Raw genomic sequence first — 24,325 nt, 5'->3', positions numbered from 1 at the left:
TGTCTTATCATCCACGCGTACGCTAAAGAATAGCGCCCAACGGCTTCTTGAAAAGCCGTTTGCTCGAGATAAGACGCTCATTACGGTCACAAAAGGAGACGGAAACTAGCGGATGTTCCGAGTATTTCATCACAGGATTCAGCCACTGTTCGAGACTACTCCAAAGTAAGAAGTAAGGTCCCGATCCAACGGGCAAGGATATGTCCAACATTGGTAAGTCCCCTGCCCAAACGTGCGATGCTTGCCTCCATGTTTGTCGGTCCATGTTTGTCCATGGCCTTTGTCTAAGATCCCTGCAACTGCAGAGCTGCAGAGATGGCGGCACGCGCGTGGACTCTGCCATCCTGTTCGACGGAGGAATATTGGCCAACTCTTTACGAGGGACCTGGTCCTGAGTTGTCGCCTTGGTCCTTGTACCTCCATGTAGCTTAAAAGCTTAGGTCCCCGAGCTCCTTTCTGACCCGGCAGGATTCATCATTCCCCGCCACCAATCCCATATCACGTATTACAAGATGCTCGTCTCCGCCATCGCAGAGCACCTTCAGTGCCCCCGAAAGATCCCCGCCAAGACACCTACGGACTGGCAACCTCCCTTCCCAGCCTACAGCGCTGGCTTTCCCAAAGCCACCAAAGACCTCGTCTTTGCTGTCATCGGCGCCCAGTATGCTTCCGAAGACAAGGCAGATGGCGATGCCGTCGCACGGTTGACGCAGTTCACCACCTCCAAAGCCGTCGAGCCCGATTCTCGCCCACAGTTTGCGGAGTGGGCTGCTGTCACCGATACCCACGGATACTACAACATTGCCCACCTGGCTTACTGGCCCAGCAAGGCGGCATACGAGAAGTGGTCTGTCGACTCCGGCTTCAAGACATGGTGGGACGAGCTCGATCCCCAAGCCGAGCGCCACGGCTGGTTCCTCGAGATGTTCCTCCCTACGATGGACCGTTTCGAGACGGTCTTCTCCAACAACGAGATTCCTGAGGGAGCGGCACACATGCGCGAAAGTGTGATCGGTCCTATCAAGGAGCACGTATACTGGGGCAGCATGCGCGACAGAATGGCAGCAGCTCAGAACGACAAGCTTGTTGGAGAAAAGGTCGAGCGTGCCACGAACGGAACGACAAACGGCAACGGAGCCCCCAAGCCTCGAAGGGTTCAGGTTTCCGGCAAGAAGAACCTCGCTGTCATCCGATCCGGCCAAGATTGGTCGGGAACACTGCCCGAAGAGCGGGAGCTGTACCTGTCAACGATGCACCCCGTGCTCATCGAGGGCATGAACTTCCTTCGCGACCAAGGCGCTGAGGTCGGCTGCCACAGCTGTCGATTTATGGACCTCGTCGACCCCGCGACGGGTAAGGCCGACAAGGACCGCACATTCGGGTTGGCCTTCTTCGACGACCTTGCATCCCTCGAGGGTTGGGCAAAGGAACACCCGACACATTTGAAGATCTTCGGAGGCTTCTTGCAATATGCCAAGAAGTTGGAGAACAATGTTTCGCTTCGTTTGTTCCACGAAGTGTTGGTGCTGAAGCCGGAGCAGCAGCACTTCGAGTACGTCGGTTGCCACTCCGGTACTGGGCTGCTTGCAATCGTATGATAACCATTCAATACACAAAACTCTCATCGTCAAGCTTCACTGCCATTGATTTCGTGAACGAATGTTCAGTCCACAGTAGATCGTGATCAGCAAAGACAGGGTGAGAGTGATTGGCCAGATAGCCATCGAGCTAGAAATCGGATCGCAAGGACAACCCCTGGAGACATCAGAGACATTGCACGGGGAGTGAGCACGGGGAGTGACCCAGGCTCGGTCCGGTGACATGGGCCATGACTCGACCCAGCCCAAGTTATCTTGCGGGGCTTTTGACTCCGCAACGTTGTGGGAAACTAGGGCCTTGCAGATTGCCAGCCCGGTTTCACAAGATACGAACATGCACATCATCCCAACCTGTCAGACAATACACATGAAGTCATCCTAGCAGTTGGATGAGACAGTGGCCTCCAACTTCGACATTTGCCGTTACTGTAAAAGTATTTCGTTATACTGTGTTTGTAGCTGTTCTTCGATCGGATCGATGCTGATGCGCAACTGATCATGCTCAAGAGAACGTTTGAATATTGGAGCCTTCGAGTGCGGAGTTACTTACATACTGCCAATTGAATTATTTTCTTGCAAGTCATCATAGGTATTGCTCTACCGCCATGCTCAAGACACTTTGTCAGTTAACTTAACAGACAACTGACATATAACATTAGTCAAAATACATGGAAGAAAAACAAACTCAGGATGAACTTGCTATTGAAACCTTACAAAGATCGTTTTGACGATATTCTAGAATTACTAGACGATCCGTACCAAAGGACTGCCAAAGTAGACAAGTCGATACTGTATATGAGATTCTATGAATTGCCCCAAATATGCCATCGTCTTTTCGTCTCGCCGGACAAGACATACTCTGGTGTCAAGTACCTTCCTTAAAGTGTCACCCGCTTGTTGACTGCATTCTCCCATATCCTCTGAGCCAGCCTCTCACCCGGACCCTTTTCCGGCCATGCCACCAGCGCCAACACGTTTCTCGCGGCGTTCCACTCAATAACCCCTGTGGCCCTACTCCATCGCCTCAGCTTTCTGGCCCACCATTCCGCTAGCATGGCATATAGCTCGTCTTCATCGTCATAGAGCGGGCTGTCGTCACGATACGCTCTGGGAATGACGTCCTGGTGGTATGGCTCGCCGCCCGGACCCCCAGGTTCCGGAGCCGGGAGGCCCGCCTTCTGGGCGCTCGCAGTGGTGCAAGCGCCGACCACGACCTTCCATAGCCACAGCGCCTGGCCGAGCCGAGTTCCTTCTGTACAGTCATTGATGTTGATACGTGAGCCTGCTATGGCGGTTTCGGTTGTAGCGACATCCTGTTGGATAGCAGGAATCATGTAGCATAAGGGACCACCCCCGGTGCTGGGCCCGTACGTCCATGGTAGGCCAATTATGCAGTGTATGTAGGCACCTTCGGCAGCGACAGTGCTACCCCAAGGGATTTTGGTGTGAAAAGGCGAGGGAGTTTGGGATGTCCGTGTGTTCGTCTGGCTCTCAGGGGTGGGCACAACCGGGGAGGACGTCGAGGCACAGCAACCACCATGTGCGGTGGTCACCAAGCGCAAGTAATCCAACAGATCACTGAAGTCGAAGTTTGCGCTAGAAATACTATAGCTTGCCATGAGAAAATAAGTGACCAGCCACAAGGCCAGTTGGCCGTCAGGCATTCTTTGCTCCATCCCTGTAGGAACCTTGGGCTGTTGTCGTCTAGTTACTTCTTGCGGAAATGGAGGCTGAAGCAAATTCGAAGTCCCCGCAATCACGTCGCATGTGACGAGGGCCAGATAGAGTTGAACAGTGTCATCTGTCGAATTCGCAAATGCAGACGGCGAATCAGCCATACTCAAATCGGTCAAGCCTTTCTGTTGTAGAGTTTGAAACCTGTCCTTGAGCATAGATAGACCAATCAGGTGGGCTCGCGCTGCGTCGTAATCGCCCATACTCATCTATATATCACCAAATAAGATCAAGTTGTCAGTGATATGTAACTGAAGATCCTCAGAAGATCTTAACCAGAGGACGCGCTTTGTAGCCTTACCTCTATAAGAGCGATGGTGCCCACGATGTTCAGGTAAGTCTTGAACTTGCAGGGGTCATTATGGTCAGCCCCTCCAAGATACGAGTTGATGGAACGAATCCAATTGATCTTGTGCATGTAGTATGTCGAAGCAAATTTTCCGAGGTTGCCGTTATTCCAGTAGTAATGCAGACCGGCTAGTAACAAGATACCATGAAAAGAATCTGGATTACTGGCCAACTTGCCGACACTGCATCTTATAAGGTACTCATTAGCCAAACAGGTCGAAGTAATCGAGGGAAAAGGAAAAAATTTGACTTACGTCTGTTTGTGCCTGAGGGTATCTCCACCTTTCGGGGAGTTGACGTCCAAGACTAACCGGGAGGCGGACGTCAGGCTTGATCAGGCTTGCAAAGTATGGAGACCTCCTCCATGGTACAGGAGGCAAGTAGACTCACAGTATCGGAACAGCTCATGGGACTTGGACGACATATATAGCGGCATGCTATCAAATGGGTCCACGGTTCTGGGGTCTTTGGGAAGCTGCCAGACGGCATTCCGTCCACCCCTCCCTATAAAGTTGGGACGAGACCCGTTCAAAATGCTACCATCACCGGTCTCGCTGATCCATCGCTCGAGAGGGGGGTAGAGGCACGATGTTCCAGAAACGAGACATTTTGTGCTGTCAGAAAGGTCAGAGAAATTTCGCTCATTCTTGCTTGCTATGACAAAGATCCTCCACGTCGCCACCCTTGCAAGCGGCTTATAGGCCTAGCGATACTGGCCAAGGTCATCCGATTCTCATGCACCCCGCGTATATCTGATCTAAAGGGGCAAGGGTCATAAAAGCTGTTCTGGCAAGATCGTCTGATCCTCCTGTACGACGCGTCTATGTGGCCCAAAGAGGTAAGATCATAATAGCTACATGGATTCGGTATGGTGGGATGCGAGAAAGTCAGAGAAGTGCCAATGAGACTTACCATGTCGGTCGCTTCTCATCGCATCGGACATGTCTCTTTTTGCAGGCACTGCACCCAGTCCGACTGCGTGTGTGGTGCTGCCTTCGTCGTGACGACGTCTTGGGCGCTTGCATACTCAGGTCGCATAAGCACGTCGCGTAATGCTTGCGACGAGCGTTTATGATAGTACACCAGTATCAATGTACTTGCTGAGTACTCTGAGAACACAAGTGAAGTCGCGGAAGGGGTTCAACGCTGTTAGGTTTAGGGGTTAGTCAATCTCCCCGCTGTTCAACGCGCGACGATGCTTACCAACCTAAGTTTGGAGACGAGTCTCGGCGCTCAAATACCTACAAGACGTTCTTCCGAGTTTTTCGTGCTACTTCAATGATTAATCACATGGTTATCCCGCTTAAATCGAGGGAATATGACGGCCCAATGAGACATGTGGGATGTATTATCAATACTTGCATCCGTCCCACCATGCACCATCAGCACTAAGCCCGAGAGAGCGTGTTTGACGCGGGTTGCATGATGCATCCTGCCCCAGAGCGGACTTAGTGGGCTGTTTCCTACGAGGCGGCGAATAGCCATTCAACCATTTCCCCATAATACTTTACTGATAAGAATTGTATTAGTCTTGAGAGAAGGCTTTCTGCAAATGCTGTTGCCTGCCGTGTCGCGGAGCTTAGTCAACACTCGGGTTTACGACAATTACCTTGATGCGCATGAACAAATTAGGGTATGTCGTGTTCGGTACATCGCTGGCACAACTTCGCTTCTGCAGCCCAGAAGAGGCTCATCTGCGTGCCTCAAAGTTGAGCTTGTTCAAAAATGGATTGTTATACGCAGCACTTGCTACTTGGAACATTTGAGCTCGGCATCTTGGGATAAAGTAACACTGTTGAAAATGCGACGAAATGTCTATAAAAGAAGGGGAATTTCCAGTCCGCAAACCAACATGAAGATATCTAGCACTCTCAGCGCATCATATCCAGTATCTCTCCCAGAAACCAAAGTTTTTCCCGGTTCAAAATCCTATTGTCGTTCCAATCCATTTTTACAAGGCATCAATCTCAACAGAGATCCGAAACACCTCTCAGAATGGCCTCCTTCGGCTTCGACACTACCGCGGAAGAAGTTGTCTCAACCTTCGCTTCCAATGTCAAAGGCCGCACATTTCTCATCACTGGTGCTAGCGCCAACGGGTTGGGTGCCTATATGGCCACTTCTCTTGCCAAGGCGTCGCCCGCGGCATTCATCCTTGCTGGTCGCTCCGAAGCCAAGGTGGCGCCTGTCATCAAGGAGATCGCCGCCATCGATCCGTCTATCCGTGCCACCTTCATTGCTGTTGAGCTTACCGACCAGGACAGCGTTCGAGCCGCAGCTTCAAAAATCCTCGAAGACTCCAATATGTCCCAGATTGACGTTATGATCAATTGCGCCGGTATTATGTACGTCAAGGAGTTCACGACAGATGCCGAGGGAAACGAGTTGCAGTTCAGTGCCAACCATATCGGACACTTCCTGCTCACGAACTTGCTGCTGCCCAAGATTCTTGCCGCTGGTGAGGATGCCCGCATTATCAACGTCTCGAGCCACGGACATCAGCTCTCCGACGTGTGGTGGAGCGACCCGACCTTCAACAAGGGCAAAGACTATCACGGATGGAGCGGTTATGGACAATCCAAGACCGCAAACATCTTATTCAGTGTCGAGTTAGCTCGCAGACTGAAAGACCGTGGGATTGTCTCACTGTCTGGCGAGTGCAACTTACATAATACGAAGCTGCGAGAAAGCAAACACCGCCTAACACATTTAGTCCATCCCGGAAGCATCGGAGGCACTGGTCTCTTTAATCATGTTTCCATGACAGAGCTTGACAAGGGCGACGAGATCTCTCGAAAGAACACCGGATTGCCTTTCGCGATCGACATGCCATTCAAGACCGCGACTCAAGGGTGCTCGTCTATATTGGCGGCCGCGCTGGATCCGGAGCTTGCGGCTCATAGCGGCTCATATATTCAGAACTGCCAGGTCGGAACGCCTCGAGAGTATGCACTTGATGGCGAGAATGTGAAGAAGCTGTGGGCCATGAGCGAGGATTTGGTACAACAGGGTTTTGACCTGTGAATGTTGAGGGTCAAGTTCAGGCGACAGAGGCCGTAAATTTACTTTTCCTATGGAAATTATGATTCTTATGTCAGTCTGGGCTAGGTAGTCGCAGTTGCAATGGATGTTTTCTGTCGTGTCGAGTGCAGTGCAAAAGATCAAGTAATGGATGCATTGGCTTATTGCTCAGTTGGGGTATTTTGTGACTCAATGTGAATTCCCCATTTCCTAATCTGATGCATACTCAGCGCTCAAAAGCTCCAATCATTCTGTCAAATGACTTGTGAACGGGCAAGAGAGAACTTTGATATTAACTTTCACACAACCCGAATGAATGCCCCACTCTTTGAAGGAACTCGCCCACAACCCGGAATAGGCTCAGACAACAACTCTTTCTATCACGCCTGATGCGTGTGCAAGTGAGAAACTCTTCAAGATGAAAGAGAGTAAGTAGTCAAGGTGTATTCAATATGCGTTATATCTTCTGTCATATCTGAGAAAAGAACTACTGATAACTATATGGAAATGGGGCTGAGATTGTCCAACTGGGTCTATCTGCCGTGTTTGCATCCACCCAGCACCGCCAGGTCCACATCGTGAGCTCCATATTCCCAAAATTCCCTCAACTCGCCAAGTGAAATCAGACACAACATCTCAACATCCCCGATGGCACAATTGGCTAGCGCGTCAGACTGTTAATCTGGAGGTTGGTGGTTCGAGCCCACCTCGGGGAGATTCGGTGGTTAAATCCCACCCATGAGTTGACTATTTCTTTTGCTTCTTGGGCCCATTAACATCGGATGGAATATTTCACCATTATGACCCATGTATCGAGTGGCACGGAATGTTCCGTGTCTCGAATCAAGTCGCCAGTATGTGTAGACAATTAGCGGAGGTCTAGATTGACTCTGATGGGTGATGGTGCTCGCTAGTCCTCCGTGGTAATGATGGCGGCCGTTTTAGCCCCGCGATTCAATGCGCTTCTCACAGATAAGCATCTAATGAGTACCTCTTTGGCTTCTGAATTTAATTGGACTCGAGGCTACCTGAATGACCTATTGGAAAGTCACCGCCTAATGTTCCTGGGTCTGCGCGCTACGTTTCTTGTGTACTGAATGACTCCTTGAAGACGATGGGAACGACAGCGACGACGATAACAATGATAATGAAGACAACGACGAAGATATGGGAAGCGACTACGACGATAGAAGCAAAGATGACGACAATAGACTAGAATAGAGCCACAGGAAAAATACCTAGACAGTCTCGAAACAAGGTCTTACTGCCAAGAAAATAGTGCCCATAGCCTATCGATAATACCGATGTGAGTTGAAAATAAGCTCATTATGAATTGAATTGGCATTCGATTTGGAAAGGTTGCACTACAAGCTGAAGGTAAGTATTCGCAGAATGCAACGTGGGGGCTGAGCATTGCAGAAATCCGAGGACCCTGAAATCCATTTCACAGTAAGCACATGAAGAGTTATCTAGATAACTCGGTGACCAGCAGGCACCCATGTCCAACGTTCTGTCCCTTCCCTCCGCCTCTGGTTCTTGATCGTCACGAGGAAGCTCGTACTCCGTTTCGGCGGTGCTCTGTCGGTCCTTGCCAGTCCTTCATTCTCTCCTTCCGTCACTATACTTAGCTTGTTCAAGACAGTGAGTCACTCTTTCTCTCGCCTCGGTCACTCCACTCGACGACAGGCCCTTTCCACCAACCTCGACTGCACCAAGCCCGCGACTCACAAGTCGACCTACACCGGTGAGAAAGGCACCTTTGAAGTCCTCTGCGGATGTGATTATGGCGGCGGCAACTATAAGGGTATCGACGCGCCGACATTTGAGGCCTGTGTCAAGGCCTGCGACGCCGAAGAAGCCTGTATCGCCGTAGCCTACGTCAACGACCAGCAGGATTGCTATCTGAAAGACGTGCAGACGCCGGCCACAGCTCTTGCATGGGTGAACTCTGCACGCAAAACATCCAAGGCTTCAGGGGTTACTTGCGCCGGCGGTGCCTCCAACGGTGCGACCTACGCCGGTGCCAACGGCAACTTTGAGATTGTGTGTGGCGTGGACTATGCTGGTGCCGATATCGCCGCCCTCCAGGTCGCCAGCTTCGAGGACTGCATCAAGGCATGCGACAATGATCCCCGATGCGTGGATGTCTCGTTCAGCTACATTGGGAAAACGTGCTGGACCAAGGACCGACTCACCACATCCAACCCCGTGGAAGCCATCTGGACTGCAAAAAAGGTCGTCAAGGAGAAACCGACGTCGCAGGTCACATGTGTTGGCAACGCTGCTGACGGCACCACGTACAAAGCGACCAAGAGCTCATTTCAGATCCTCTGCGGTGTGAATTACGGGGGCGGGGACATTGGAGCTGCTCAGTATGACATCTTTGAGGAGTGCATGAAAGCATGCAACGCTGACGACCGCTGCGTCGACGTTTCTTACGACCCTCAGGGCAGAAACTGCTGGACGAAGGATACCCTCAACACCCTGAACCCCGTTGATTGGGTTTGAACCGGCAAGAAGACCTAAGACACGACCATCAAATCAGCTGTGTCCAATGCTTTTTCCTGCTCGACAGCCGGGACTAACAGCAAGACCTTTAAAACGACAACCGACAACGAGCATCAGATCATCTGCGGGCAGGACTACGCCGGGGGAGATCTCAAAGCTGTGGACACGGCCACCTTCCAGGCTTGTAGTCCTCGGAACTTCGTACCCGTACGTCCGCGATAACTATTGAGGCGAGGTGTACATGAAACCCATGAACCAGTCTTTCAACGGCTACACTTTAGCCAAACGTGCCAAGGACGCTGACCCGTGCTCAAAGGGACTCACCTGCTCCATCATTGACGCCGGAGGCGTGAAAAGGTTTGGGATGTCGCTACAGGTTCCCGACTTCAGGCCAACTCACACTATAGGGACGATGGAAGAAGCAGCAACTCTTTCCGTCCTGTGTGGTATAAGCTGCCGGACACGAGTTGGTACAAGTGGCTTCCGTTCACGGTGACTTATGAGGATGTGCCATGTCCTTGCTAAGTTCTGGCCTGATGGAATGCGAAAAGACTTTGGATCTTGGCCTCTGGTCTTTCTTCGACGTCATGTCGCGCATACTATTTATCGAGCAACACCTGGAATCAAGTCATTGGTATTTAAATCTCTAACCTCGCAATGAGATGCTCGGTATGTGAGTTCTGCCATCAAGCTCAAGTGAGTGGGTGCTCAGATGTCTCTTGTAGTCTTAAGGGCTGGGCAATAGAGCTTTCTACGATATCTCATCTAGTGACTAAAGCGAAGCGTGGAACTAATTTGGAATTCATCCAGTCACCTTCCGGCTGACCTATGATTATCTACAGGTCATTTATGAAGGCTTTTGTGATTTGGACGGATAGTGAAAATGGCACAGCAGTAACAAGTACGAAGAAGACGACGGCAATGACAGCAAAACCAGCAACGATAGTAATGATCATCATACAGGGATTCATAGAGGGAATGGTCTTTTGTTATAGCAGGTAGTGATTTGCCCGTTTAGTTATAAGTATCCGCCCGGATAGCAAAACTCGTCACAAAACCCATCTCTCACATCCTGTAGGCTTCAACCCAAGCGACTGACAGGCTAAAATTATACTTCATCTCGACGGGTTCAAATATTGTTTTTCCCTCATTGCAAGGTAGCATTGGTATCCCCAGAAGTAATACATCTATCGCATGTTGTATCAAGATGTAAGCCAGTTTCAACGAACAAAGCTTTCCCAGAACCACGGTATCCATATGCAGTATCTCCAATGAAGCCCCAGTCGTCTCCATCTACAGGTACTCTTTTTCACTAGTGCAAAGTGTAATTCTCATAGTTGAGTTCTCTTTCGATCGTTCCATGCTAATACTAGACGACCCTTGATTCGGTTTTGGCTCCAAGACCCCCATTTCAATAATTACTGCTCCTAGCCTGAGTAACATTTTGGCTCCCTTGTCCTCCCTCGGCTACCGACGGAGCTATGCCGGGTGGCTTTTACTAAGGCGAGTCCCATCGTATCTGCGAACGCATGGAGCCTGCAGAAGCGATACCTGCCCATGGATGAGAATCCCTACAAGCGCGTGATGAACGTGTCACTTCTTCAGAATGCTGCAGCTCCAGCTTCGTGGTATGATTCAATCATGAGTGAGGCGATCTTTGAACAAACTTTTCACGAAGGATGAGACATAGACTGAGATCGTCGTTAGCGGCCGTTCTTAGCCAGGCAGCCACTTTCATAACGGAGCGCCACGCATACTAAAGGGTAGCTAGGAGCTGTATTTGCGGATGCGCAGACTTAAGAGACCGTCTCAAACGCCCCCAAAGTCAGGGTGTGTTATGTAACCAGGGAGCGTAAGAGAAGCCTGCCAGCGACAGGCCAACAGAGTCTAGACTATTGAAAGTCGGTTAACGTTGAGTAAAGTATTGTGAGCGGTTCAGGGGCGAAGACATCAAGACATCCTCGTGACAGCAAAGTGAGATGAGCTCTCATCGACCCCTTCGAAGCTTCATGGGCGAGAGTCATGAATCATGATGTAACATCGGAAACATACATGTCTCCCGAGTCTGTCGCTAGCTTAGGCAAGCTCTTCATGGTCGGACCCGAAGTTCTCCCTTGAGACATCGTCCACGGGCCCATGGAAAAACCTCTCGTTTAGGAAAGGCATACGCGACGGCTCTTGACTACTCGATTGGGAACCAGGAAACTTCAACCTGGATGGAGCTACTTTCCGATGACACTGAAAGCGCCATGTCTCCGTGTTCGTTGGAACCAGTGGCCTGTCTGCATGCAAGCCAACCCAGGAAATTGGGAACGAATCCATTTCTGCACTAAGGATCCTGGACTCAACGGTCTGGACAACTTCATGGGACGACACACGACGGGCAGCAAGATGCCGTCGGCGGACGCCCGACTCCTCACCTGCAAGCTTCGACTCCCCATCGGCCGGGGCTCGCCACTATTTCTCCGCCGGACATGGTGATGTTATTCGACGCCGCTCGATCGCCCCCTCTGGCGCCAACAACCTCATCCAGACCTCCGGACCAATATCCCAGGTTTTGAAGGGCAAGCAACATCGGTACCGTGGACAAACAAAACTCTATGAAGAGCCCATGGCTTGCGTTGTATCGACAGGGCTACAGCATCTGGCCCCCATGCTGTCACTTCTCACTCGTCGACGCAGCCCTGATGGGTCCTCCGCGCCCTCCCCTGCGCAGCTTGGGGACCCTGGGAGGGGTGGTGGTCATCAGAAATCTTCAACACGGCACCCCCCGCTCGCTCGCCTACGACTCCACCGGAGGAAAGTTTCCCAGAGAAGGCTCGAGGGGAGGAATCTGGCCCCCCCTTTCGCTTCGCGTCGCTTGCGTCGCTTGCCTCAGGGGCCATCAGGCAGTCGAGGCGCGCGAGATGATGGTTCTGCTTGGCGATAGGGTAGATAGGGCGGCGGAGGGACTCCGACCAAGTGGAAATGTGCGCGGCTGCGTTGTGACTCTTTTGTCATTTTCGTATCTGGATCGAATCTGAAGACGGGAGACACGTTGAATGAACGGTGTGAACAGCATTGCACTGCGTCCGTAACGAACTTGCATTACGGCATCTTGGCTGGGCCCTCGTGTCGGCAGATGCGAGTTTCGGTGCGGCGTGATTTATGCATTGCATCTGCAACCCAGAATACATGGGAAATGGCGAGGCACGCAAGAGTATGCGCGCATCGCTTGCATCCGCCGCACCATTCGCTGGAAGATCCAGGCGATCGGTGTCCTTGAGGGGGTGAGATCCAGGGGCGGGCAGCAACCAGTTCCGAAACCAGAACGTCAGTGGTCGGAGCATTTCCCATAGAAGGGTTCGATCTGATGGTTTGCTTGTCAAATGAAATCAGTCAGAACCTTGAACTAACGATGGGCGTGAAGCTCTACCGTAGCTCTGATGGAACGATCAATCGAGCCCAAGGGAAATAGGACCGACAAGTGCCGCCGCCGCCAACGTTACGTTCCATCCCGAGGCCTCGACTGGAAAAATTAGGTAGAAAAAAAGTTCTTACGAGGACCGTTTTGCTGCTGCGCCGTACGCTATTGCGACCCAGGAACGGTTTCGGGCGGGATTTCCCTCGTTTACATGACACGGAAACCGGACGCCTTACCAGATTCATGGCGGCGATGCGAGAGGGAAATCACCGAGAAGAACCGGCGTGGGATGCAGCTAACGTAGGCTGGAAGGTGTGCTTCGCTGCGCCGTTGCGCTGCATCGGCCCATCGACAGGGGGTGTTTTCTTGGGATGGCAGACCGGTAGGGACTGCGGGAGAGAGAAAAAAAGTCTGATCTGCGGCCGATGATACTCTCTTCGGCGCATCTTTCCTCGCGCGATCGAATCGAGAGGGAGTTCTGGCATGCTCACAGTGAGTTCATGTTTGAGGGGGCCCGGATCAATCTCGGGTCCAGGAAACGAACAACAGAAGCTTCAATGTCATCCAATATCTCGGGTTTAAAAGGCTGGAATATGCTCAGGCCCTCGAAACCCAGGTCTGGCGTGGCGTAAACTGGGCCAATGGGTTGGCCTCAGAGGGCAGAGCGGCCTGTGTGCCGGCAAGGCATCCCTTGTGAGGTTCAGGGACAGGAAAGGGCTGGTGGTCTGGTAACGAATGCGACCATCCTTGGGAAATGTCGTTGACTGGCTGCGCGGTTGGTGCGCTACAAAGAGTCGACGACGGTGGAGTTTTGTGTTCTGTTTTTTTGCCTGGGTCACGGCATAGCGTTCCCGGAGAAGCATCCACTCGCGAAAATGCTTAGCCATGAATGGACTGTAGGGCAGGGCGGCGAGCTTGTGTGGCTCTGGGGGAGGAGAAATGGTAACTTGCAAGGAGGAGAAACCACCACACCAACACGAAATCCGACCACTTTTTTCTCTTCTTCGCCCTGTGGGCAGGGCTCCTCGGTGGAATTACGTACGGGCCTAGTTGCGAACTTTTGCTTTGGTTGTGCCTGCTACCTCCACCCCCTTTAGCCACTCCGAGATTAGCGCTCCTGGCTGGGCCAGCATCCCCTGGCTCGCTGAGCCAGACCGGAGGACGAAGGAGTGTGGTTTCGCAGCCACCTCTTTTGTCTGGACAACTCGATACTTGTTCAGGTGAGGCTTCTTTGGATGGACAATCGATGCCCAAAGTCAATTGGTTGTCATCGACAGACGTCAAAGACGGGTTGACAGATATCGATCCTGTCAGATCGTAGTGTGGTTGCGGCATCCCACCGCCACGCTGTGTCGGCTGCACAGACCTCGAAATACGACAGAGATCATTAGCCGACGAGACGCCCTCCGCTTCCCTCCCGCTCCCGCTCTGCCTTACCGGCGAAGTTACCACCTAGGGAGGTCGCTGAAGGAAATGGCGCCGGGAGGCTGCCGTAAGGGTCTCTAGGCCGCCAGCACCCGTCGACGGCGTCTCTTAGGTGGTGTGGACAGTGGCGCCGGGGAGGTGCTCCGCGATCCTCCCGTGCCAAGGGTCTCTCTCGCTAGGAGATCCTGGCCGTCGACCCCCCTGACATCAGGCGACTCTGCGTCCTCGTCCACTTGGGGTCCAGGGCATGGGAAGTGGGATTAGAGTTTTCGGTTCAACATTAGCAGCGGGGTGGTTCGATAAGTTGAGAAACGGGGCCCTCTATGGATAGACAGAGTGAAATTGGACGTCCACAAGCATCGGAAGTGCCATCCCAAGCACCGGAAGTGCCTTCTGAGTGACTGAGTCCAACATAGCACAGCCAAGACAAGCAAGCTGGGCGCCAATTGCTAATACTCGCCACTGGTAACATACATTACAACAACTGCAGTTCAGCGTTAATTTGTCATTGGTGCCGTTTCCCACCATTGCGTTTCATTTGGCTGCTCGCCCTGTTGCTTACGCTTGCTACCGCTGCATCTGCACCGCACATCAAAAAGCAAAACGTCTTGGTCTGCCAGCCGAGTAACACACCCCCTACCTTAATCCATAATTCGTCAAACGCCGTTTTACCGAGAGACACAGAGCCACAGCCATGGCGGTCCAAGGCACCTCAGCACAGCAAGGGCCCCTCCCCGTGATCATCATCGGCGCTGGCGTCAGCGGCCTGCTGCTCGCCCAGCACCTGCGCAAGACCGGCGTGCCCTTCCGCATCTTCGAGCGCGACACGGACCTCACCACTCGCGGTGTCGGCTGGGGCCTGACGCTGCACTGGTCGCTGCCCGCGCTGCGGTCCCTGCTGGCCGAGGACCTGGTCGCCCGCCTGCCCGAGGCCTACGTCGACCGCGCCGCCGTCGCGAGGGGCGAGGCCTCCGCGTTCCCCTTCTTCGACCTCAGCACCGGCGAGCTGAAGGGTGCAAGCCCTCGTGCGCCGGAGAGCCTGCGGATCAGGGTTACGAGGGAGAGGTTGCGTCGGCTTGTTGCGACCGGCATCGACATCCAGGTATGATTCGCGATTTTTACCTTTTTAGATTATGGGGCTCTCTCTGTCTTCTCCTCTCGGCACCCAGATCCTGATGCTGAGTTGCAATATAGTGGGGGAAGGGCTTCGCTAGCTACGAGGAAAAGGAGGACTCCGTCGTCGTGTCCTTCGAGGACGGCTCAACGTGCGCCGGTCGCGTGCTCGTCGCATGCGACGGAGGCGCATCCCGAGTGCGGACGCAGCTTTTCCCGGATCACCACCAGAGGCACCGGATCCCGGTCCGGGTTCTTGGCCTCAAGGTGTTTCTGTCCCCCGAAGAGATGGAGCCGATCCGGAAGCTTGATCCCTTCTTCCTGCAAGGGACGTCGTCTCAGAACGACACTTTCCTGTATCTTAGCAGTGAGTACCTGTTTTGTCATTCTTTTCCCATCCAACGTTGCATCCGATTCCTTTCTCCCCTCTTCTTGGCTTCTGATTTCCCGACGATGGTGAGGGACGATGATCCGAGATCAACCGTATCGCCGAGGCAGGGTTGTCCCTGACCGTGGACGCAAATCCCCAGCGCGCTATCGAAGGGCGGAGAAAACCTTGATCTCGAGCTATGCCCAATCCCTCACACCACCCCCCTAGCATCGTCCTTCTGATTGCGCGCGGCGTGGAAAAAGACTAACACGAACTTTGTGCGTTCGTTCTACCGCAGTGCTCGACGCCCCCGGCAACAATGATGAAAGCGCGGACAAGCACAGCTGCCAGATGTGCATCTCGTGGCCGGATCGTCCGGGCTTCTTGGGCAAGCCGGAGCCGACGGGATTTCCGGAGACCAACGGCGGCAGACTCGATCTCATCAGGTCGTTCGCCGGCGGCTGGTCGGAGCCGTTTCGCTCCCTTGCACTCGGCATTCCTGCTGACACCGACGTGAAACAACTCGACCTCTTCGACTACCCTCCGCCAAAGGGTCTTCGTTCGTCTGGAAGAGCGGTGTTGATGGGTGACGCCTTCCACGCTATGGCAATGTGTAAGTGCCCGCCCCTACTATAGCATTGAAACCTTCATGTTTTTGGCTTCCATCCCCCTTGTTTCCCGATGGATTTCTCTGTGGGATCCCTCGGGAGAAGGGTTCGTCTCAAATTAAAGAGGATGATGGCTGACGGCACGCACAGACAGAGGCGAGGGTGCGAACCACGCCATCCTCGACGTCCTGGACTTCGCAGAGGCCGTGGGCCCGAAATTGGGCAGCGGCGCTGGCTTCCCGGAGCTCAGGGCGGCCATGGACGTCTACGAAGATGCCGTCGTCGCCAGGGCGCGGCCCGGCGTGCTGGCGTCGCGGCGGGCCTGTCTGGACGCGCACGACTGGCCCAAGATTAGCCCTACGAGCCCGCTCCTCAGCAAGCGGGAGATGAAGCTTCACTTTGATGAAGAGTAAGATATGTTCAGGATAGACTCAGGATACCACCTTAGATTAATAGACGTGCATCGCCGTGGCCATCGCGTACACCGCATTCTTGGGAATGAAGAGTGGGAAAAGATTTGCATTGCCCATCGTTCGACTCCCCATATGTTCCTCGTGAAGTGGGATCTGGAGGGGAATTGAATCATGAGCATGAGCCACGTAATTGTGCCCCAGTTGGCTGGTGGAGAGCGATCAGCAGCCCGTGCAGGCCATGTCCCCTATTTTAACTGCTCATGATTTCCGATCGAGAGTCGCATTCGCTGACGGGAAGATGGTGATACTGAGGATTCCCTCGTCTAGATCCAACTCTGGGGTCGGACTTTGGAGTCCCCCCGATGGGAAGTGATCGCTCACAAAAATTGAAACTCGTGATGATGATGGTAAAATGGCCCCCGAACGCCTGTTTGTAGATCTATCGATGTCTCGATTCTTGTTCTAATACCCTTACACATTATCATGTACATCTTTTATGTTTTGTGCCGTAGCCGCTGTGTTAACCGTAAAATCATTCCGTCCAAACTCAAACCGAATCTTTCGAGTCCCTCCTTCGTGTGGACCCTTTGCCTTGTACTCTGTCGTCGACCTGGACGCTGTACGTGACGGACTTCATAATGTTGCCGGGGAGGATGTTCTCCTCGCTGCCGTTGTCGCCCTTGCTGTGGTTCGCCGAGGCGAAGACGCTCTTGTCGTGGTTCATGTCGCTGAGCTTGTACCGCTCGGCGTGCTTCATGCCGCTGCGGCCGTGGGAGGAGCCGCCAGAGTACTTCGAGCGGTAGTCTTTCGCCTTCTTCATGCACACGGGCGCGAGGAAGGGGAGCGAGGAGACGATGTTCTGTGCCGCTCGTTAGCATTATGAGACGAACAACCGGGGCTTGGCAATTGCTTACACCAACGTTGAACTCGATGGTTCCCCACAATACCAGCATTGTCGAGTTTCCGTCGCCAAACTGGATGCGGTTGATTTCGAGGTAGCGAAGAATCGAGCAGAGCGTCGTGAAGAGACCCAGCAGGAAAATGGCGATGAGACCGACCTTCTTCTCCAAGCGGATGTTGAGCTTGAGAAGCACCGGGATGGGGAGGAGGGCCACGACAACGTCAGAGACGATGGTGACCACGGCGTACGCGGTGAAAGACGGGCCCGGGGCCAGGCATGTGCCAGGGAGTGTCGGGTTCCATGACCTGGCAACCTATCGGGAGAAAGTTAGTAATGTGCAATCGTAGTGGTATGGAATTTTCTTACAGGAGTGCATGCAAAAACGAGGGAAAATGCGCATCCCAAGTGGGCAATAAACACGATGATGATGGTCATCCAGACTACCCGCCGGTAGCTCTTCTGATCGGTGCCTTTGAGCAGGCGCAGGTAACTGATCAAGAGCGCAATCTTGAAGAAGCTGATCCCAATCTGATAGATGGGGCGGCCAGCAAAGTTGATGCGCGTGTACTGAATCAAGTTCGCTTTGGGACGGAGCTTGATGGGCAAACCGAGACCATATCTCGTTTCTGTAATCGTCAGAAGATGCTTATGAGGATGACAGCTGTGTGTACTTACGACCGATGGTAAGACCAGAGTAAGCGAGGGCAAAAACCACCGAAAGCAGAGACATCCAGTCATCCGAAGCCAGACCTCTGGCGGTGTGCCGGATGTACACTCGAGACCCCACGATGAGGACCGACAGCACCGACAAGACGGTGCAGATGGCGATGATGGTCGGCCATTGCGAGATGGCCTCGACCTCGGGAGTGGCGTTCAATACCCAGCCCATGGCGTAACGTGCTGCGGGTAGCTGCCGTTTGTGACCCAGTAGACTAAACCGATGGGAAAGAAGAGCCGCACACGTTGTGTGGCTTCAAGACATGAACAAACTTTACAAGACAACAACCAACACGCGCGAGGAAATCAGCGAAGGGACCAGAGGTGAATAAATCAAGCCAACAAGTAAGGGGACTTTGAAGGAGGCGCCGGCGGACTGGTAAAGAAGAAGCCTAGCCTGCAGATTTGGGAAGCAAGGGACAAACAATGGTGGAGAGGCCGAAGAACCGTTCAGCTCCACGAGGGCGTTGAATCGACGGGGACTGGGGGGAGCCGCTTTAATCTTTATTACCTCTGGCCCTGCTCCTTTCTGTGTGCTGCTGGCTGGGAGATCACCTTATCCACCACGAATAAGGCAGCTGGGCCAGTGACAAGTGTTGCTTTTGGTGTCTTCCCGCTCGACCTTTCCGCAGTTCCGGTAAGCCTCTTTGCAAGTCTGCTACCGACTGGGTCACGACATTTTAGATGGAGGAGGGGGTGGTGGTCGATGACGGGGTAAGGTAGGGGACCTGGGAGAGATGGAGGGATCTTTTGGGCCGTGGGAGTGATTTGATCTGGCGTGCGAGGCACATCGCAGCTGAGGGGTGCCTTGCCAAAGGAAAAGCCCGATCCTCAAATGTCTCAACTATCGCAAGGATGCATCTTTCACGCCAATTCCGAACAATTTGATAGGGTTTTGCCAGGCCGCGGGAGTCGTGCGCGGCCAAGACTGGCATGGCCTTGCATGGCCAATGAACGGGCCCGCACCGCATATTCACGGAGCGCGGAGGAAATCAGCGATGCCACTCCGGGTGGATTCCCTCTTCTCTAACCTCTACAAGGTGACATTGGAAAAGCCGAGAAGCCTGGGTGCTTATTTGGGGGATCAACGAGGTCCCCGCCGCGAATGCACAGGTGCATCGCTTCTCTACGGTGGTGGTGGTCTCTGGCTGAGGCAAATCGGGGCAGGGTGCGTGTGTAGACTGGGCATCCTCCGCCAAGGAAAACACGCATGTCTCGTTTCCGAACTTTTTCTTCTTCCTTCGCTTCTCAAGCTTCCACGGTTTCCATCATGCCGTCCGGAGTGCCATCCGAAGGGGCAGGAGGCCGGGATGCAAAAGAACATTAAGCTATTGCTTTCGGTCCCTGGAGAGGGATGGTGCAACAAGCTACGGCGGCGTATGAACATGGGTCGTCGCTGTTTAAGCTGCATCTAGGAATGGAAACGTTGGAAGCTAAAGATGGCGGCCGACAAAAAACAGTGACCGCACACCACCTCCAAATTCCCCAAAAGAAGACTTGACTGGTCAATTGCGGCGAGAGAAGGGGAATGGAGGGGAGGGACGGGAAGAGACGAGCGGACGTTATCTGTCAAACCCGTCCAAACGGTGCGTCTATTGCTGTGCCGCCTCTTCGCTTCAAGGCAAGGCGAGGCGAAAGTTTCTGCTCGACACAATGTCGTGCGAACCTCTGACCCGGGCAGAAGATTAATATCGTTCGACGGCAGAAGCGTAAATTTGACACTTTGGCATGTCCAGCAAATACCGCGCTGCCCGTCTACGCTCCTTGAAGCCCGCCTTGCTGTTATTAAAAATGGCGCCCCCAACAGTAATGTGGTCGGTCGCACTGCCCCCGCCCAGAGAACACGATTTCGAAGCACTTTATCTCTCATTTTTTGTGGTTAACAAAATCCTGAAATTCTGCATCATGACTCTTGTTCAGGACCAGCTGGTGGGCTCAGCACCCGTTTGCTGTTTCTCAGGTGGACGTTCTTTTAACAACGCCGCCACATTACGGACCTCGTTCCGGTGGATGGGGAGATAAGAATCAGCAGAGAGCGCCACCATCAGCCTGGATCCCCGCGCGCGCCCTCTGGAGAGCGGGCCGGTCTGGCGAGATGGGAGCAGATGGCTTTGGCTTTGGCTTTGGGACTCGATCATAGGCTCACCTGCGATGCGGCCGGATATGAATGGGACTGCTTTCAATGGGGCCCTCGACGGGGATGCTGGCAACGTCGGCCACTGGTCTCTTGTTCCCACCGTTTCTGCGCCTTCACCTGGATCCAGTCCTCAGCTGAGGATCCATCATTCACCTTGTCACTGGTCTCATCTCATCCTATCCGTCCGTAGACGGCGATGCTCGGCTCTCGAACTGGAGGTCCAGGTTGCGTGCATCGGTGGCCAGGGGGTGTGAGGTGAGCTCGTTGGCGAGAGTGACGAGGCGAGGGTCGGCCCTGGTCGAGAAAAAGTATCCAGGGTCCCCCCCTCGTAACCCTGCAATCCCCTCCCTCCCCCCGACCGCGCAAACCTTGCAAAATGCAGGCGGGGATCGGGGAGCTGCGCCGTACGGCACTACGAGCTCCCAGGTAGCTTAGAGGCTTGGCTTGAGAGGTACAGGATGGGTTACATTAAAAGGAAATGTTGAAAAATGCTGCACCACGAGGGGGCGGATGTAGTAGAGAGCACTTGCATGCAGCTTGGTGTGAGGAGCATCTTCCAAGCAGCTCCAACAAGAACCACAACGCCGTGCTTCTGGGCCCTCCTCGAACCAGAATCGGAACCAGATTCATAATTGAATGGGAACATCACCTTGCCCGACGTAAACAGGGGTAGCAGTTACACTTGCAGGATTAATCAGAGCGGTCGAATCAGCTCTAGGCCTCCCTCGTTGCTTCTTCCTCCCTCTCTTCATTACTACCATCCCATCCCATCCCTTCTCGGCCGACAGCGTTTTATTTTCCTCGTCGTCGCTTTTCTTTCTTTTCCATCCGACACCTCTTTTATTTTCGCTGATCAGCAAAACTCTAAGTGTTCAGCAGCTCCGCAGCGGAAGCCTGTGCGCCCTCCTCGTCGATCACAGACATCGTGCTTTTGGGTCGTACCGGGCTTGTAATTCCAGGGCGTCACGTCACACTCGTCCACTTTGCGCTTGCGTATTGCTTTCTTCTTTAATTCACTTTATTCTTTTAACCTCTTTCTCGAAAACACCCTAGTTCCAGACACGCGCCATGTCCATGGACGAGAAGAACCCCAAGGACCTCGTGAGCTCGGCTGCGTCCGACCATGATGCGTCGTCCTCCGGCTCCGTCGACGGGGCCTGGAAGTTCCTCAACGACCACCGAGAGGCCGGCGGCGACACCAGCTCGGTCGACATCAATGCGCTCCGCCGCAAGATTGACTGGCACATTGTGCCCCTCATGTTCGGATGCTACACGATGCAGTTCCTGGACAAGGTCATCCTCAACGTGCGTCTCGCCCCCTTCTTCAGCTTGGACTGCCCGGGCGCTTGCTTCTGCGGTCCAGCCGTATCTCCTGAGAGTAAAACGGTAATCTGATGAGTGACAACAGTACGCGGCCGTGATGGGTCTTAACAAGGACCTCAAGTTGGTCGGAAACGACTTCTCCAACATTGCCACGTTCCTCTTCGTGGGTTTGTTGTGCTTCGAGATTCCAAACAGTATGTTTCCCATTGGGCCCTCCCCGGCCTCGCTTGAGGAAGAAGAAAAGCGAAGCGCTGGTCTCGTGGACGAGAGGCTTCGGAAAAGCAAAGAGGGATGCACTGACACCCACACCCCGCAGTCTACTTCCTCCAGATGGTTCCCGCCGCCAAATGGCTGGGCATCAACGTGATCCTCTGGGGCACCGCGACCGCCTGCGGCGCCGCCGCGCACAACTACACCTCCCTGCTCGTCTCGCGCGTCTTCCTGGGAATCTTCGAGGCGACCATCGGCCCGTCCCTTATGCTTATCAGCTCGCAGTGGTACACCAAGTCCGAGCAGGCCCCGCGCTTCTCTTTCTGGTACCTGGGCCTCGGCCTCGGCCAGATCCTCGGCGGCGCCATCTCCTACGGCTTCCAGCACGTCGCCCCCGGCGCCGGCCTCGCAGGCTGGCGCATCATGTTCGTCGTCCTCGGATGCGTCACCGTGACCATCGGCCTGACCACCTTCTTCTTCGTCCCGGACACCCCGATGAAGGCCCGCTGGCTGAGCGACACCGAGAAGGTCGCCCTGCTGAAGCATGTCAGCGTCAACCAGACCGGCATCGAGAGCCGCAAGTTCCGTCCCAAGCAGATCCTCGAGGCTCTGATGGACCCTCAGATGTACCTGATGACCATTGCCGTTGTCCTCGTGCGTACCGCGAAACCCCTGACAGAGTTCTGGTCTCGCTAACAAGCCCGCAGCTTTCCGTCTCTAGCGGTGTCGTCACCACCTACTCTGCCACTCTTATCCGCAACCTGGGCTACGACTCCAAGCACGCCGCCCTGATGAACATGCCCTCCGGTGTCGTGAGCATCTTCTTCACGCTCCTCGTCGGATACGGTATTCGCTACCAGTCGAACCGCTGGGCCTGGATCGTCGCCTGCATCATCCCAGCGTAAGTCACAAACAACATCGTTCGAGAGGAGGGAACAGAACGGTAGAAATAAGAAAATCCTTGCTAATTTTGTGCTCCAGCATCATCGGTGGCGCTCTGATGTCTTTCCTCCCCGTGAGCAACCGTGCCGGCTGCCTCGCGGGCATCTACCTCGTCAACGCCGTCGTCGCTCCGTTGACCGTGTTCTACGCCGTAAGTAGCCTAGCCCTTCCTCGTTCTCCCCACACGCGAAGTTTTGGAGTGAGACACGGCAGATGAAGAAAAGAAGAAGTTTGTCTAACGTGAAAAATTCTTCAGTGGACCGCCGCCAACTTTGGTGGCGCAACCAAGCGCGCCTTCGCCGCCGCCATCGTCAGCGGATCCTTCTCCCTCGGCAACATTATCGGCCCGCAGACCTTCCAGGCCCGCGACGCCCCCGACTACCGCCCGGCCAAGATCGCCGTCATGGGCACCCAGGCGGGCTGCGCCGTCGTCACGCTGGCCCTGTACGCCTACTACCGCTGGGAGAACAAGAGACGCGGGGCCAAGCAGCAGTCCGAGGACGCCTTCATGGCTCCCGAGGTCTGGGCCTCGATGACTGATAAGGAGAACAAGCAGTTCCGCTACAGCTACTAGACCCGGACTATCGATACCCGGAAGGTGGAAGCGCAAGCGCAGGTTCGGAACAAGCCCCGAATAACCAACAGTATTGCTTACCTTATAGAATGTATATAAAAATGTTCCAGGGCAAAGACCTCTCTTTTTTACCCTCTTTCACCCCAACTTGTACATTACAACAGACATGTTAAAACCTGGTTACTGACCAATGAGACGGCGTGGGTGCCGACGAGACCGTTGAGCGTCCGTGGGCGCACGGTTTCACGAGGGGACTTTGTGTGGCGGGGTATTTGCCAACCTGCGCTGCCTGCCCTCGACTAGATATTCCTATTTTAAACTTCCATGCCACGTAGGCTCGCCAGCGGCCCTGTAGGACTGGTTCTGAACGGGCCCGTGGTCGGCTCCGTGAAGCGGCAAAACAAAAGAAATCCAAGAAGCGTTTCTGACTAGTCGAGTGTTGCTGCCGTGCTTGAGTTTGTTCGAACTTCGGCCCAAGTTTGGATGAGGGTTGGTGCCAACTCTGGTCATGAACCCGATGGCGTTATTGATCCCCGGGTTAGGGGGGAGTTGGTTGTTTGGGCCTCTATCGTTGGGCTCGTGCCGTCATCAATGATCATCTCGTTTTCTTGTCGGGCCGTATCCGTCTGTGGGAATCGCCATCAGCTCCCAAAGAGTGACTGGTCGCGACCGTTGGGTTTCTCATCTTGATCTTGCCATCGTCATTGGCGATTTGCGCAGGGCGGTCGTCAAAGCTCTTGCTGCATCTCGTTCTCGTCTGGTCCTTTTGTTGGTTCCGTCCGTCCGTTCTTTCGATGGGCGCCAACGAGTTCATTACTCATTTAAGCTTCATCGTAGGCACCGTGCCATGTCCTATTCCGGCAATTCGGGAGACGCCGCCCACATCCCGGACCAGGGGAGGGCCAGTGGATAGCCGGCGGCCGTGGGCAACTCTAATTGTCCGTCTCTAGGAGGGTCTTTAGAGCATCAGACTAACGGTC

At 53.9% G+C, this 24,325-nt stretch overlaps 6 protein-coding genes across 6 annotated transcripts; 4 read left to right on the top strand and 2 right to left on the bottom strand.

The window, feature by feature from the left end:
* Positions 1–512: 512 nt before the first annotated feature.
* oxd-3 (Phenylacetaldoxime dehydratase) lies at positions 513–1,598 on the top strand (the record flags this gene model as incomplete). The annotated part of the gene is made up of 1 exon (XM_037323971.1): positions 513–1,598. One exon carries the CDS (start codon positions 513–515, stop codon positions 1,596–1,598), a length of 1,086 nt encoding a protein of 361 aa, XP_037178066.1.
* An 878-nt stretch (positions 1,599–2,476) lies between these two features.
* On the bottom strand, positions 2,477–4,116 carry CGCA056_v008723 (uncharacterized protein; the record flags this gene model as incomplete). The annotated part of the gene is made up of 4 exons (XM_037323970.1): positions 2,477–3,541; positions 3,634–3,862; positions 3,935–3,986; positions 4,071–4,116. 4 exons carry the CDS (start codon positions 4,114–4,116, stop codon positions 2,477–2,479), a joined length of 1,392 nt encoding a protein of 463 aa, XP_037178068.1.
* Positions 4,117–5,675: 1,559 nt separating this feature from the next.
* On the top strand, positions 5,676–9,209 carry CGCA056_v008722 (Short-chain dehydrogenase TIC 32; the record flags this gene model as incomplete). Its single annotated transcript, XM_037323969.1, has 3 exons — positions 5,676–6,312; positions 6,394–6,680; positions 8,388–9,209. The coding sequence occupies 3 exons, from the start codon at positions 5,676–5,678 to the stop codon at positions 9,207–9,209; spliced, it is 1,746 nt and encodes a 581-aa protein (XP_037178067.1).
* Positions 9,210–14,731: 5,522 nt separating this feature from the next.
* Positions 14,732–16,541, top strand: CGCA056_v008721 (putative FAD-dependent monooxygenase; the record flags this gene model as incomplete). Its single annotated transcript, XM_037323968.1, has 4 exons — positions 14,732–15,139; positions 15,232–15,517; positions 15,819–16,133; positions 16,279–16,541. 4 exons carry the CDS (start codon positions 14,732–14,734, stop codon positions 16,539–16,541), a joined length of 1,272 nt encoding a protein of 423 aa, XP_037177513.1.
* A 547-nt stretch (positions 16,542–17,088) lies between these two features.
* Positions 17,089–18,331, bottom strand: CGCA056_v008720 (Satratoxin biosynthesis SC1 cluster protein 4; the record flags this gene model as incomplete). The annotated part of the gene is made up of 4 exons (XM_037323967.1): positions 17,089–17,400; positions 17,456–17,755; positions 17,809–18,068; positions 18,118–18,331. 4 exons carry the CDS (start codon positions 18,329–18,331, stop codon positions 17,089–17,091), a joined length of 1,086 nt encoding a protein of 361 aa, XP_037178069.1.
* Positions 18,332–21,364: 3,033 nt separating this feature from the next.
* Positions 21,365–23,345, top strand: CGCA056_v008719 (Thiamine pathway transporter THI73; the record flags this gene model as incomplete). The annotated part of the gene is made up of 6 exons (XM_037323966.1): positions 21,365–21,601; positions 21,705–21,813; positions 21,936–22,483; positions 22,537–22,730; positions 22,811–22,922; positions 23,028–23,345. The coding sequence occupies 6 exons, from the start codon at positions 21,365–21,367 to the stop codon at positions 23,343–23,345; spliced, it is 1,518 nt and encodes a 505-aa protein (XP_037177576.1).
* Positions 23,346–24,325: the final 980 nt, after the last annotated feature.

This window comes from Colletotrichum aenigma (assembly GCF_013390185.1).
Source record: "Colletotrichum aenigma strain Cg56 chromosome Unknown KSG_Cg56_contig05, whole genome shotgun sequence".
NCBI classification, from domain to species: Eukaryota; Fungi; Ascomycota; class Sordariomycetes; order Glomerellales; family Glomerellaceae; genus Colletotrichum; species Colletotrichum aenigma.
This window is presented reverse-complemented; position numbering and strand designations above follow the sequence as displayed.